Source organism: Pelecanus crispus, chromosome 2 (genome assembly GCF_030463565.1).
Source record: "Pelecanus crispus isolate bPelCri1 chromosome 2, bPelCri1.pri, whole genome shotgun sequence".
Classification (NCBI taxonomy): domain Eukaryota; kingdom Metazoa; phylum Chordata; class Aves; order Pelecaniformes; family Pelecanidae; genus Pelecanus; species Pelecanus crispus.
Window position 1 is genome coordinate 154,776,036 of NC_134644.1, and position 13,612 is coordinate 154,789,647.

The window sequence follows — 13,612 nt, forward strand, 5'->3', positions numbered from 1 at the left end:
AAATAACTATATACAAAGACAGTTGGTTTATTTATTCTTACTGGTCAGCTATCCCAAGGCATTTTCATTACCAAGGCATGGACAGATCCTGCGAAGTATGTAATTTTACACAAGTGAGTAATGCTGTTAAGGTGAGTGGGACTGCTCATATGAGTGAAATTATTCACATATTTAAGTCTTTTCAGGCCCAAACTTCAGCTCATACATAAAATACTGAAAAGTTCATTAGAAGGTTAGAGCTATTGCACAAATTCTTAAAAATAATTACTTCTGCTAAGTTACTGCAACACCTTCAAACCCATTTTCCCCTTTCTATGAAAGAATGCACATATACACACACAAATTAAAACAGGCTGTTTCAAGTCCAGTGTAATCTAAACAGTTAAAAAGTTTTACTGTGCTGTTTTAGGAGTGTGAATGCCTATATACTTCCTTCTTTCTTTCCAGCAATTAGCTGGGTAGAATAGTGTTACAGGATCTATTTATGGAGGAACAATGATATTCTTAACCCCGTGCCTTTAGATGCTGATTTTTTCAAATGCTCCCTTTTGCTGTCAGAGTAGCAGGTATCCTGCATGGCATCTGATCTGAAGCTGTGAACTGTAAGTAGAGTTTATAGGAATACCTAGTAAGTTCTGTCATTAGAATCTCTGGAGGATTTTTCTGTTCTCTGGCTCACAAACATCCATGGTCTCTTGAGATAAAGCTTTAAGAAGTTGCATCTTTCAGTAACATGAAGAAAATTCTGCTCCCAAGAGCAATGTCACTAAGAAGGTTGCACTCTGGCTGAAACATTTCTCCCCTACACAGCCATGAACTAGGTCAATCCTTATTACCTCAGTTCTCATAGAAACAAATGAAAACTTTGAACAGCATAAGCATCACCAAAAAAATCCGTCTAGTGAGAAATGAAAATAAGAAACACTTACTTTTTGCAGCCACTGCGTGTAATTTTCCATCACATGTTCCAGATGTTGCAGTTTCTGGGAAGAGAAATCCTGTTCCACGTGAGGAGCATCTCTCTGAAGAGCATTTGTGTTGTACTGGTCTGTCGTGCTTTCACGACAGTTCCCATCCTGTTCTGGCAGAATGAAAGTATAGGTGCACTGCCCATGCTGAATCCGGTTAAATCTTCTCCCACTGGCTTCTGGACCCCGACGCTGGTTATTACAGCCTATATGAGCAAGAATCGCTGCCAGGAAAGCAAAGGAAAGGAAAACTGACATGTTATTATTACTTTCCTTTCCTACTTTAAGAAAAAAATGTTCTTCCTCTTTCTTTAAATTTGTTCTTAATTTCCCTTAAAGTCTTTGGAAAAAGGACTGGAGAAGCGCACTTTAGTAATCAAGCTTGGATAACCGGTTATTTTTTTAATTTCACTATAAGGATAGCTTCCTTAGTTAAAATTGGGACTATTTATTGCATAGTAGTTAAGATTTATTGTTTCCTCTCTGTTACAGTCCAGCATGTAGCCTGCTTTAGTCAGCTGCATATGCATATCCCAGTCTCTTTCCCCTACACTATCTGCTGCAGAACTGCTATTTTCTCTCAGACTTCAGTGAGTTTTATTAAGGTTGCACTTTCAAGCCAAGCTGGAAGCAAGCAGCCTTTCACAAGATGACTTGACAGGAATGTGCGTATGAGTGCGCCCCTATGCTAAGGATGGCTGATGGCTCAGTACAGAGGGATCATCTTACAAACTGGCTGGATGCATGACCTCAATCATGCATGGCTTTCCAGCCCCTGTTGCATACAACTGCTAAGGGCTTTTGACGAATTCACGTAAGTTTAATAAGTAAGGCAGTCCACCTTAATACACTTCATATGTTCACACTGACCTATTAAAATGTAGATAGAGTGTAGAAGTTTGTTGTAATCCCTCTGTAAATATACAAAGCAGTGAAATTAAAAATACTTTCAGTTCTGCGCTGCTTAGTATCTATTAAAGAATTCTAAGTTGGGTGAACGACACTTATGGGAAAAAAGTTACATTTAACCCTCACATGCTTTAGCTACTTTTCTAAGACAACTGTGTTTCTTTAGCAGAGTTTGCAGAGAGGTTTTTTTTACAGCATATAATGAAATCAAGGCTGCCAAATAGTAATGGGAAATGGCAGTTCAGAAGGATAATAATTTTCTATGTTTGGTATCTAAGCTAAGGTGACTAATTATAAAACAGTGAAGGATGGTGACTGAACTATTCCAGATTGTCTTCTGTACTACTGTGTAGTTATCACATGCAAAACACTTCTTCCAATTTGCAAGTCTGTATGGGTTAGAGAGGCACCTCTCATTATCTGTAGAAACTTTCTCAGGGGCAACTTTCTCAGAAATAGATTGTGGTAACTATTTAAGAAACAATCTTATACTTAAATAATGTCTTTGGTATTTGCTAGAGACAAATCAAAAATGCACAGATTAGAAACAGGTTTGGAATATTCCTGAAATTCAGAGGAATTTGGATCTGAGTTCCTGCTCTAGTATTTATTGTTATTATATAAATATCAGCCAACATCTGTGCAGACCACTTTGCACAATTTTTCCCATGAAAGTAATTAGTCTTCTAAACAGCAATAGCACATCACTAAAAAAACAACCTGCAAGGTTTTTACCCACAAGGAAACCTACATGCAAGAATGGTGAGTGCAAGCACCTTCAGTGTTCGTGCAATTGCCCCCCATATCACAACTACAATTTCATCTGAAAGAACTGCCTAGAATATTTAGCCAGGCATCTGACCTATATGTCTATATGTCCAATATAGAAAGAGGAAAAAAAGAAAAGAATACAAAGCAAAGAGGAAAGCATCAATGCTACTGTTGATTTTAGCAAAATCAGAATATCCTTCCACCTCTGAACTGTTCAGCCCACCTTTACACTCTGTTTTTTTTCTTTTTCTGGCTCTGAAAACCAACTTCGTATAGCTTGTTTTCTTGCTTTCATATAGTACTTCTCATAATTCTCCACCATCACCAGAACTAGCTCTGCTGTGGTTTATTACATTGTCTTTGCAACTATTGTGAAATATAATTGCAAGATATGTGCTCATGTAAGATCAGAGAGCTTCAGTCAGGAAGAAGACTGTAGGATCAGACACTGAGCTGAAGGGGTAGCATAAAAACAGCTATTCCCTGTGAGGCAAAGCAGAAATACCAGAGCACAAACATGGTAACAATACATGCTTTTTTAAAAAGTAAAAAAAGAGAACTTTATGAAAAGGCCCCTGAGCAGCTAAAAGGGGGATAGCAAAAGTGGGCGTACAAAGGCTTCTGAGATTTTTAGTTCATATTTTAAAATGCTGTTGTTTACACAAATGCTTCATTCACTTTCTGCAGAGTATTTAACAGACTTATTCTCATGCAAACATGGAAAAGTGAGATTGTAAACTTACAGTTGATGTTTTTCAGATGAGAAAAGACTGCACAGAAGAGCATGCTCACTTTGTTGCTATTGCATGGCCCCTTCCCACTGGCTTAACGTGACTTCCCCCTCCCCTTCTCTCCCCCTCTTCCTGAGGGCTAACAGAGAGAAGGACCTTCCAGAAGCACACAGAATTATCAGACACCTTTAGCCATTTGCTCATTTGTCTCCAGCTTAGTTCCTTGCCACAGCACCTGCCTCTCATCCCTGACCCTAGGCCCCAAATTGGTGGGTCATGGGCAGCACATGATCGTCAGATGCCACAGTGGGGAGATGTGGCAGAGCCATGCAGCAGCCAGAGCATCTCCTACCAGCACACTGCACTAAAGCTTTCCGTACTAGAAAGAACCAAGTCCCTGCCCCTCACTCAATGACCACGTACTGCCACATCTGTGTTGTGGGAGTAGTGCATCTGAGACATCTTGTGCTCCTGACCACGTCGGGTCTCACGCGGAGGTGAGGAAGGTATGGCAGGAGCCTGAGGGAGGCCCAGGAGCCATTATGTCACCCACAGTTTGCAGTCTTTCAAACCCAAGGGAGGCAGAGAAAGGGACTCATGAATTGTGCTGGGATGCACTTAATGCTTTGCAAGGACCCAGAGTGACTGCTGAAATGGCAGCAGGTCTGTGAGCTACACTGAAACTCAGCAAGCTTTGGGGCTGCTTTTGCTGATAACAGAGCCTGAGCTCTAAGCCTAGCCACCAGGTCCCTAACTAGAAGCACAGACAATCCCAATCCTGAGACACAGGGGCCAGCAAGGTCAGCTTGCTGTTCCCCCAAACACATAGCAAAGTCATTTTCACGAGGACATTGAACCAGCCAGGCCAGGTTCAGTTTATACTCTTCCCCGGCACGCTCATGGTCCCATGCTTACACAGGCAGAAGGGCAAAAAAAAATACAGAAAAAAGCTTGTTTCCAGACCTACAGCCACTTAATTCCACAGTGCAATTTTCTAAGGAATTCCATTTTATCTAAGGAAAACAGGTTCAGACATAAGAAGAGTTTTTGTTTTCTAAAATTCCCTATTCCTATTAAGGTAATTGCTTTTTTCTTTCGAAAAACAAACCAACCAACCAACCAAAATATCTTGCCCCGAGAGTTTCAATGCTTTGGTGTCTTCTACCCAGATTGCTAAATGTACAGTTTATTATCCCAGTACCACATGATCTATGTGACCTGTCCCAGCTTTTTAAGACCTGAACATTTCAGTGAGGTGATGAAAAGAATAGTTCTCAAAGTTCAGTCAAAGTCACTGGGGGTATTTCTGCAGGATCTTACATTATATACTACAGATAAAAGCAAAATTATTTATCCAGGATTGCACAGAAAATCAATGGCTCAGCCAGAAACTGAGTAGGGGCATGGATGTGTTTAAGAGTCTTTATTTTCCTAAGACCACTTCCTCCAACACAATGACTAGTTTCATATTCCCTGAACTCTTCCTTCTGTGTAACAGGGAAGGGGTAGATCCAGAGGCTTCCTTCCCAGACCATGCAAAGTCTCATATACATTGTTTATTTAGTAGCTATACAAAATTCTGTAGCTCATTATGTAATCAATCCTACAAGGCAAAATAAATGGGAATTCAATATCCAGATAAAGATTACATTCACATGATAACAGTTCCCACATATCTAGCATTAAATAGTGTAATGGCTTTGTCACAGAATCATATACATGCTCAGAGTTCAAATACAAATTCTAGGAAACCAAAATCTATTTCTGTTCCTTTACATTTCTGCTGCAATATGTGTTATTGCTGCAGATGAGTTGCAATAAGGTTGCATCATGTCACACACTGTAACTGGAGTTAATCCAACTCAACTACCTCAATGTATAGGGGAAGTCACTGCAGAATGGCTCCTAAATGTAGGTATAAGAAGCAAGCTTTTATTTGTAGATAAACCAATGCTATACAGTAGGACACAAAATGTTTTATTTTTAATGTAGCACACTCTGAAGAACTTCATTCAAAATATATAAATCCAAATTAATAAAATGGGATCTGAAGTCCCATAAGTCTGACTGGTTAGGTGCTAAAGTTTCTCCAGTCACTGCAGTGGAGATGGTCCCAATTCACCATAGTGCTGAGACCAGAACGGGATGCAGGATATTTGCCTGACCCTACAGAATCCAGACAGTATTGAGAGCAGGTGATGGGGAAGACTCACTTACCATACAATGACACTTTTTCCCACTACCTGTATGCTTTCTTTTCTTACTCTCCTGGGAACAAGCAAGTAGTCATCTCAGATAAATTACTCCTCAGGACTGAAGTTTGTATATTTACACACACATATTTAAGGCATGGTCCCATGTAGTGTTGCTTGCCAGGTCCTTCCTTCAAAGGAATATGGCAATGGGTGCTTAGTCACGCTGCAGCCCAGCTTGGCTCTCCCAGTATTTGATTTCACACCTGGAAACAAGTAAACAGCTGGGAACATTAACAGGGTGGCAAAACCCAGCAGCTTTTAAAAGAACATGGTGGTTTACCACAGAAACATCTGAGCTACTGGTTATGCCATACGACCTGTCTGAATTTTGTCTCACACAGACGCTGTGAGGCTTCTCAGGGCAAAAGCTTTATCGGACTCTTTCCAAACATGTCAGCAGCTAAGAGAGCTAGGTTTTTTCTGAAAACTTATTTTCATCCTGTTGGGAACATGGGAAAATGAAGTTGTTCCTACATTCAGAACAAATCTTTGAGCTTACACATATAGAGAAAAAGCATGTAGACTAATTCAGTTAAATTTCCTCTCATTCACCAGGGAAGGAGGCAATGCCCCCAGCACCCTCTTATTACCTGTGCCATATTCCTTTGAAGGAAGGACCTGGCAAGCAGCACTACATGGGATCATGCCTTAAATATGTGCGTGTAAATATACAAACTTCAGTCCTGAGGAGTAATTTATCTGAGATGACTACTTGCTTGTTCCCAGGAGAGTAAGAAAAGAAAGCATACAAGTTTTGTATGACAAAACATAAGTTTTGTCCTTAACTTTCACACTTTCAGGATACTCAAGGCATTTTCAGAGACCAGCCTGCAACCCTGTCAAACAGGGGTGATGCACACCAACTGAATGTGGTGTTCAGTTGTTGAGAGGACAAACAACAGTGATTTGCCATTGTAAATCCTAGACAAAAACAATTGCCACATTTAGGAAAAAGATATTTCATATGGCTATGAGCCTTTCAGCCTTATCATGTGAATGTGCCTTCTGTTTCAAATTACATTGAAAACACAACTGTGTGGAAATAATTTATCAGCAATGTTGTTTGGTTGAACAGTTTTCTATGGACTATCCCCAGGTCTTATTCCTTACCAGGGAAAGGTACAGGAGAGAAACAATAACCCATTGGTGCCTTACCTTTAGTTTCTGAATTAATGTAACATGTAGCCCCAAGTACTGTGCAACATGTGCACAGTCATGAGGTCATGAAGGCAGGAATTGTGATAGTACCATTCGCTTGGGAAAGGAAAAATTGCAGTCCCCCAGTCAAGTGTAAATACAAAAGGTTATCCTAAATACTGGTAAAAGTTGAATATCTAGCAACAAAAAATCAAAGTTTCTTCAGACTCTATGGGTTAGCAACTTAAGATCTCTCCTTTGGAGTCTTAGGTGTTAAATGTTGCAAGGCTACAGCCTTCCTACCTAATGAAACCAAAATCCTGAATCAGGTGCTTAAAATGCCTATTCATGAGAAGCATTAGATATATAATGGTTAGAGACACAAAAGCCAACATGTTGGTGACAGAATCCCTAATACTATCCGTAGAAGGAACGTAAGACCTACAGATCATGCCTGAGTACCCTGCTCCCATGAGCTCGATCTTTCTGTTCCCATTAGAAAGTCTTTTCTGCACAGGCCTCTCTGTAGCTCTGCTCTTTTCAACTCAGGTGCAATAGAGAGGGAAGTGATACCACTGCCAAGGATGGTCAGAGCATTTGGAGGCGAGTCCAAGGTTTAAATCCTTCTGCTGCCTGATTTGGGGAGAGAGAGGAATCAGACTCTCATCTCTTTGAGCATATACGTTCACAGCAAGGCATGAATGAACCTTCTGATTTCTTCTGTTGGTTCAGTCACATCAGCCACATTCTCCATCAACATGAATGACACCCTAATCACCCAACTGCAAGAGCCAATCTTGGCTGCTCTCTGACCTAATTAATAATTAGAATGTAAAACATTCTCCTTCATTTTCTCCACATAGAAAAGGACATAAATCCAGGTCATTTCTCAGTATTTATACCCTTCAAGAACTCAAGTATCTGGCTAAAGTATATGTAGGAAGAATATAGCATTTACAAGGTAGCACTGTCCTACTTCCTTAGAGGTAGAGACTTTTTTCTAATTACAACTGATTTGCCTAACAAACTTAATTTTTTCATAGAGTAGACTTAGCTAAGATAAGCCACAGGAAATAAGCTTTATTGAATATGATGCTGTGGTAGAAGATAAGGACATCAACTTTTTCTCTTGGGTTTCTGTGGTGCTCTAACCAACTCCTATCTACCTTTTGAAAAATCCGTGCAAATCAAACAGTCTGGGAGAAATGGCCTGGAAAAAGTTCAATCTATACATCAGTGGACAAAGAATAAAAAGCTACATAGACTGTACCAATTCTCCATTTTACAAGCTTCTGTAAAGAATCTGGCATTATCACTTTTCTAGAACAATCATAACACATCTGCTTTCAGTCAAAAGAACGTTGAAACCCCTTCTTGAACTGTACAAGCTAATAGTTAATTATGTGGGTGAAATATCTAGCTTTTGATGTAGCTTGAAACTGGTCAAACATGGGATTAAGGGCTTGAATTACTATTCTTGTTTAAGTTCACCTTCAAAAACACAGCTTAGTTGCTTTAGATGTCTGGTTAAAAGAAGAATGTGATAAAGGCAATGATGTTTCTGAAATGTATTTAATCCCAAATGAGAAATGAACTAGAGTCCCAAGAGTAAGCAATCTCAATATTGCAGCTTTTCGAATTCTCACACTTGCTATATTTTTCATGAATGCGCACACTCAACTCCATGAGTACTCTCAGCATTCATCCAGCTTAGCTTAACTTTTTGGCCAGAGTTTGACTCTAGAAGGAGCAGCCAACAGTAATGATATTACACAGCACAAGCAGCTCAGTCTTCCAGCATTCAGGATCACTTCCCTGGTACTTGTTCTGGGAAGGGTAAATAGTAAGAAAGGAAGCAGAGAGGAGAACATGAACGATATAGCTATTTTTCACATTGACCAATACCAAGAGTTATAGCATAGGCAACCTAGCTTGGAAGCCAGAGAATCCCTGGCTGAATGGAAATACTTTAACAAAATGCAATAAATGGAACAAAACCTAAAAAACTGGCACATTCTTCTAGAACCTGGGGAAAAACATAAAACTGCATTTCAATTCAAACTGCAGGAAATCTAAGCTCACCATGACTATATGAACATATGATAGGTCTGATGGAGCCCAGCTTTTGCCAAAAAAATCCTTGAAATCTTACTTGTTTTCTCTGAAACAGTGGGTTTTGAGTTTTAAATATGCTGAATTAGAATTTCAAGTGCTTTCTCCAGCAGTACTAAATAGATTATAGATATAGATATAGATATATATAACTACAAATACCTTCAGGAATTAAGTCAAATACTAATTGAATACTTTGACAACAAGACTAGCATATTGGACTTCAGTCTACCTAAAACTTTGCAGTCTCTAGGACCATGGCAGCTTCCTTACACTCAGTCCATTTATTAATTCATTCCCAGCAGCTATTAGTTAGGTTCTGGGTGACAGATATAGCAGAGAAAAAAGTAGGAATCTGCCACCAGGGATCTGAGGTATCAGAGGTAAGTAAACAGCAGCATAGCCATTGAAAGGGAGAGGCACAGAGAGACAGTCTGGAATTAAGAACTGCAACTATTTCTTATTTAAGAAGGTGGTTTATAAATAAAATATCTCTTTTATTTTTACAGTGTACTTTGCTCCCCACACCTTTTACTTATTTTTGCAAACAGCTTCTGGTTTCACATTCCACATACGGGTATGAGGCAGAGGCTTCGCTTTCTGTTCTCCATTCCAGCAGCATCCCCATAATAACAAAATTCATGCTTAACTAATTAGAAACCTCATTCAACCGGTCAAAATTATTTTAAGAGGCCAATCAGCTTCTTCCCAACTGTATGTGTCACTTTTAATTAGGAAAAAAAAGTCAGACAACACAAATAGATAGCAGTGAGGCAAGAGGCTAGCTATGGTTTGCGAGCAGTGTCCTGTGGCATCGCAGCAGCAAGACACACCAGCTGTGCTGCACTAAATAGCCTTGCTACATCCACGTGTCACAATTCTCAGATGAAGGATAGGATGCACTCATCCTATACTTAGGAAGCTGTCATAATTTTATATGGGGAAACATTTATCACAAGTTGGCCCTGATTAATTGGCCTGCTAGAACCAAGTCATTAATAGTAGTCACAGACAGTGTTTTCCAACAGAGTTGGAAAATAGAGGTAGGAATCCATGTCCTGGGGACTAGGGTATGCCTAGTACTGAGGCTCAGGCCCTGTGTGACATAGCTATAATCAGCCCTGTAGCTCAGATGTCTCCACATCACACTGCAATCGCAGTGAAGGCATGCTACCTTCCCTTTGGAAATTGCCTCTAGCAAATGTACAACCTGCTCTGACACAGATGCCCAAAGAGGCATGTAAAACTGTCCTGGTTTTGGCTGGGATAGAGTAAATTTTCTTCCTAGTAGCTGGCATAGTGCTGTGTTTTGGATTTAGGATGAGAATAAAGCTGATAACACACTGATGGTTTAGTTGTTGCTAAGTACTGCTTACACTAGTCAAGGACTTTTTCAGCTTCCCATGCTCTGCCAGGTGCACAAGAAATTGGGAGGGGGCACAGCCAGAAGAGTTGATCCAAACTGCCCAAAGGGCTATTCCATACCATATGACGTCATGCTCAGTATATAAACTGGGGGGGGGTTGGCCAGGGAGCAGCGATCGCTGCTCAGGAACTGTCTGGGTATTGGCTGGTGGGTGGTGAGCAATGGCATTGTGCATCACTTGCTTTGTATATTATTATTACTATTATTACTATATTGTTATTGTTACTACTACTATTTTACTTTATTTTATTTCAGCTACTACACTGTTCTTATCTCAGACCAGGAGTTTTCTCAGTCTTATTCTTCTGATTCTCTCCCCAGTCCCACTGGGGCAGGGGGAGTGAGCAAGAGGCTGCATGGTGCTTAGTTGCTGGCTGGGGCTAAACCACAGCAAAAACTCACTTCAGTGGAGTTATGGACACTGCCAGGTTGTGGTTCCCTGTGGAGGGTGGGCATAGCCACATTGTTTGAGATAGGCACCTATAGCAGGCAGCCAGAATATAGATCTCATGCTTCTGATCACACTGAAGATCTCAAAATGCCTAATCACCAAGCAGTAAAAAAAGATATGATTAATGGGGTTACAAATATCTTTGGTTTCCTCTAATGCCAGTGGTCATATAAATACTGTATTGACTGAATCCAAACAACACGTTTATAAGTGTAATGAGTTTTGCAGCAAATTCTTCAGCCACTTCTGTGAACACAGTGCAGTGTAGGACCTGTGACACCCTGGCAATACTTCTTCCAAGCATGGTGCTGTATCCCGTGGAACACCAGTGCTGAAATATGAGCACCAGAGCCTGGACTGTGTCCTCAGGAGCATGTGTGCTCAGGCACCGGGTCGCTGGAGCACTAGTAGCCTGAGAGCTTCATTTCCGAATGTAAATAGAACAGAAAATGGTCTGAAGTGCAATATTTAAAAATGAACATTTTCTTCTCTGTGTTCACCAGTTACTGTACATCTCACACACATTAACCCAGGGTACGCAAATGACCCAGTGCCTCTAATAGCGTGTAACTCAAAGACGGACTCTTAATTCATTTTGATCATCATAAACCCATCAGCACACTAGTAGGCATTTAACTACTGCATGCCAATAAAAATGTTTAAACTGTTAACTGCCTGTTTAAAGCAGCAATTAAACCCCAAGATCAACACCTTCAAAATTACTGCCATGGGGCATAGATAAATATTAACCTTGGCTCTTAGGGAAAGTGTTGGGCTCATAACATGGGAAGGGATCACTCTTGGTAGTTTAGGGTTTTATCCCCTGCTCTGCATTGAGATGTATAATTCTTAGGAAAAAAAAAAAAGTCAAAAACACTAGTCTGTTTTTAGCATCCTTGATGTAATCTTCTAATTCAGAATGTGCAGATAAAATATTTTCTAACTGCAACTCTCTCTGCGTGTTTCTTATGCAATAATTAAACTTATCCTTTGGATCAGGTGAGGGTAATCTTGGCATAATGATGAAGATTGGGAGGGATATGGCTTGCAAAAATGCAAATTCTTCCTTCTAAAAGGTCCAGAGTCCCTCTTCTGCTTGGGGACAGTGCTCGGCAGATGGCTACTGAACAGTTATCAGCCACGGTTGCCCAGGTAGGTCCAAGAGCAAAAGCAAAGCTTGTGGCACTGAGTTCCCTTGAGCTGTAAGTGCTGGAACAAGAAAGCAGGAAGCAGAGAAAAAACACAGAAAGCAGGAGACCAGATAGGTCTGTATCTGAGTACTACTGTTAGTAAAGTACTTACATCTCTTGTACAAGAGGTATAAAATTCACATGCTTATATGATGTCATATATTCAATCAGTGATTTGCAATCATTTATAAAACACCATTATTATAATTTATAAAAAGTACCATCTGGCTAACAATATTTTTTATACAGAAAAACATTATTTTAAAAAAAAAGTGGCAAAATGAGCACAATTTTAACTATCAAAATTCTAAGTACAGCTTTGAAGATGTAATCCAGATCCAAGCAAGCCAAACTCTGGGGAGTTTTGTTGCATGACACAATCTTTCCTCTTAGATTCTCAGTGACATCTGATGTGGCTCTGCTTTCTCCATCCTAAGTCAGTCTGCTTCTGCAACTTCTCTATTGCTCATTTGGTATTTTTAAATAAATGTTTTGATAAATATGGAACCATCCTCTAAATACTGCCATAGGCAATAAGCAAGCATAAACTCACAGTTCCTAAAATACACATGAAGGTAGTTGGGAGTGCAAAGCAAGGCTGTGCATCTGAAGGCACTCTCTGTTGTAGGAAGCATGGAGGGTGGCAGACTTTGTCCAGTACAGTAGAAGCAGGCAGAAAGGTCTACAGGGACTGAGCAATGCTGGGGAAGTTGTGTTGTCAGTAGTATGTTGCCATCATATTGTTGTTCTGGCTTTTTGAAATAAATTGCACATACTATTTATGCTTTATTGGGGCCTGTCAATGTGTGAGCTATGAGCCTTAGGAGGGATGCGGCTTGTTCCACTCTGTGCTGTGCATGAGAGAAAAAAATCATATCACTGTTCCACAGTTTCACCACTACTAGATCAAAACAAGAGGATGAACCAAAATTTCTGTAGCAGACACTATCAACAATTTATGTTTTGAAAAATGCTTTGTGCTGTGCTGTTTTCACACTACCTATGACAGGTGAGGGTTTTTTTTTCAAAAGCAAAGGAAAACTGAAGACTTGAATGGGAACATGAGCAAATGTAACACAGAGCAGAAGTGATATCAAATGCTCTAAAAGAAGGCAAAATCACTGTATTAATAAAATGTGAAGGAAATATAACACCAGCATAGTTACTGTTTTCCATTAATTTGTTACTTAAGACTATCCCATTCTCTCTGTTTCTGCTATACTTTCAGTGTTTAAAGTTCTTTTCCTCAGCCTTTCCCAATGTATCTTTTTACCTTATCACTCACCATTCACTCCACTAGAATTAGGTCCTATGCTGCTAGGTCCTATATTGCTGTTCAAAAATGCAGGACCTCAGAAGGCAGGTGGAATCTAAAACCTGAAGCAGCACAGTAATATGTTCTCACCTGGGTTGTGTCATGGAGACAGGGTGCTGAGTTTGGGAGGCACTGATAGAAACCAAATCTTGAATTTGAGAAGACCCTGCTCTGAAGACTTTTTGTATGCTCAGTCTACTAAAGGGTTTGTTTGGGGAGTTTGAAAATGTTGTGTATTGGAAGAGAATGGGATAGGAACAAAGATGAGTAGCAGCACTAGAAGAGTAGGGAAAGGTGGTTTCATTACTCTTTTTCAAATGTGGCACACTTGCAGAAAGCTAGGCAAT

At 40.0% G+C, this 13,612-nt stretch overlaps 1 protein-coding gene across 1 annotated transcript in view; it reads right to left on the reverse strand.

The window, feature by feature from the left end:
• ANGPT1 (angiopoietin 1) overlaps window positions 1-1,226 on the reverse strand; it is a 167,097-nt gene extending 165,871 nt beyond the window's left edge. The window contains exon 1 of the mRNA XM_075705277.1: window positions 930-1,226. Within this exon, the coding sequence (XP_075561392.1) occupies window positions 930-1,226 (297 nt within the window). The remainder of the gene's footprint in view (window positions 1-929) is intronic.
• Between the last annotated feature and the right edge of the window lie 12,386 nt (window positions 1,227-13,612).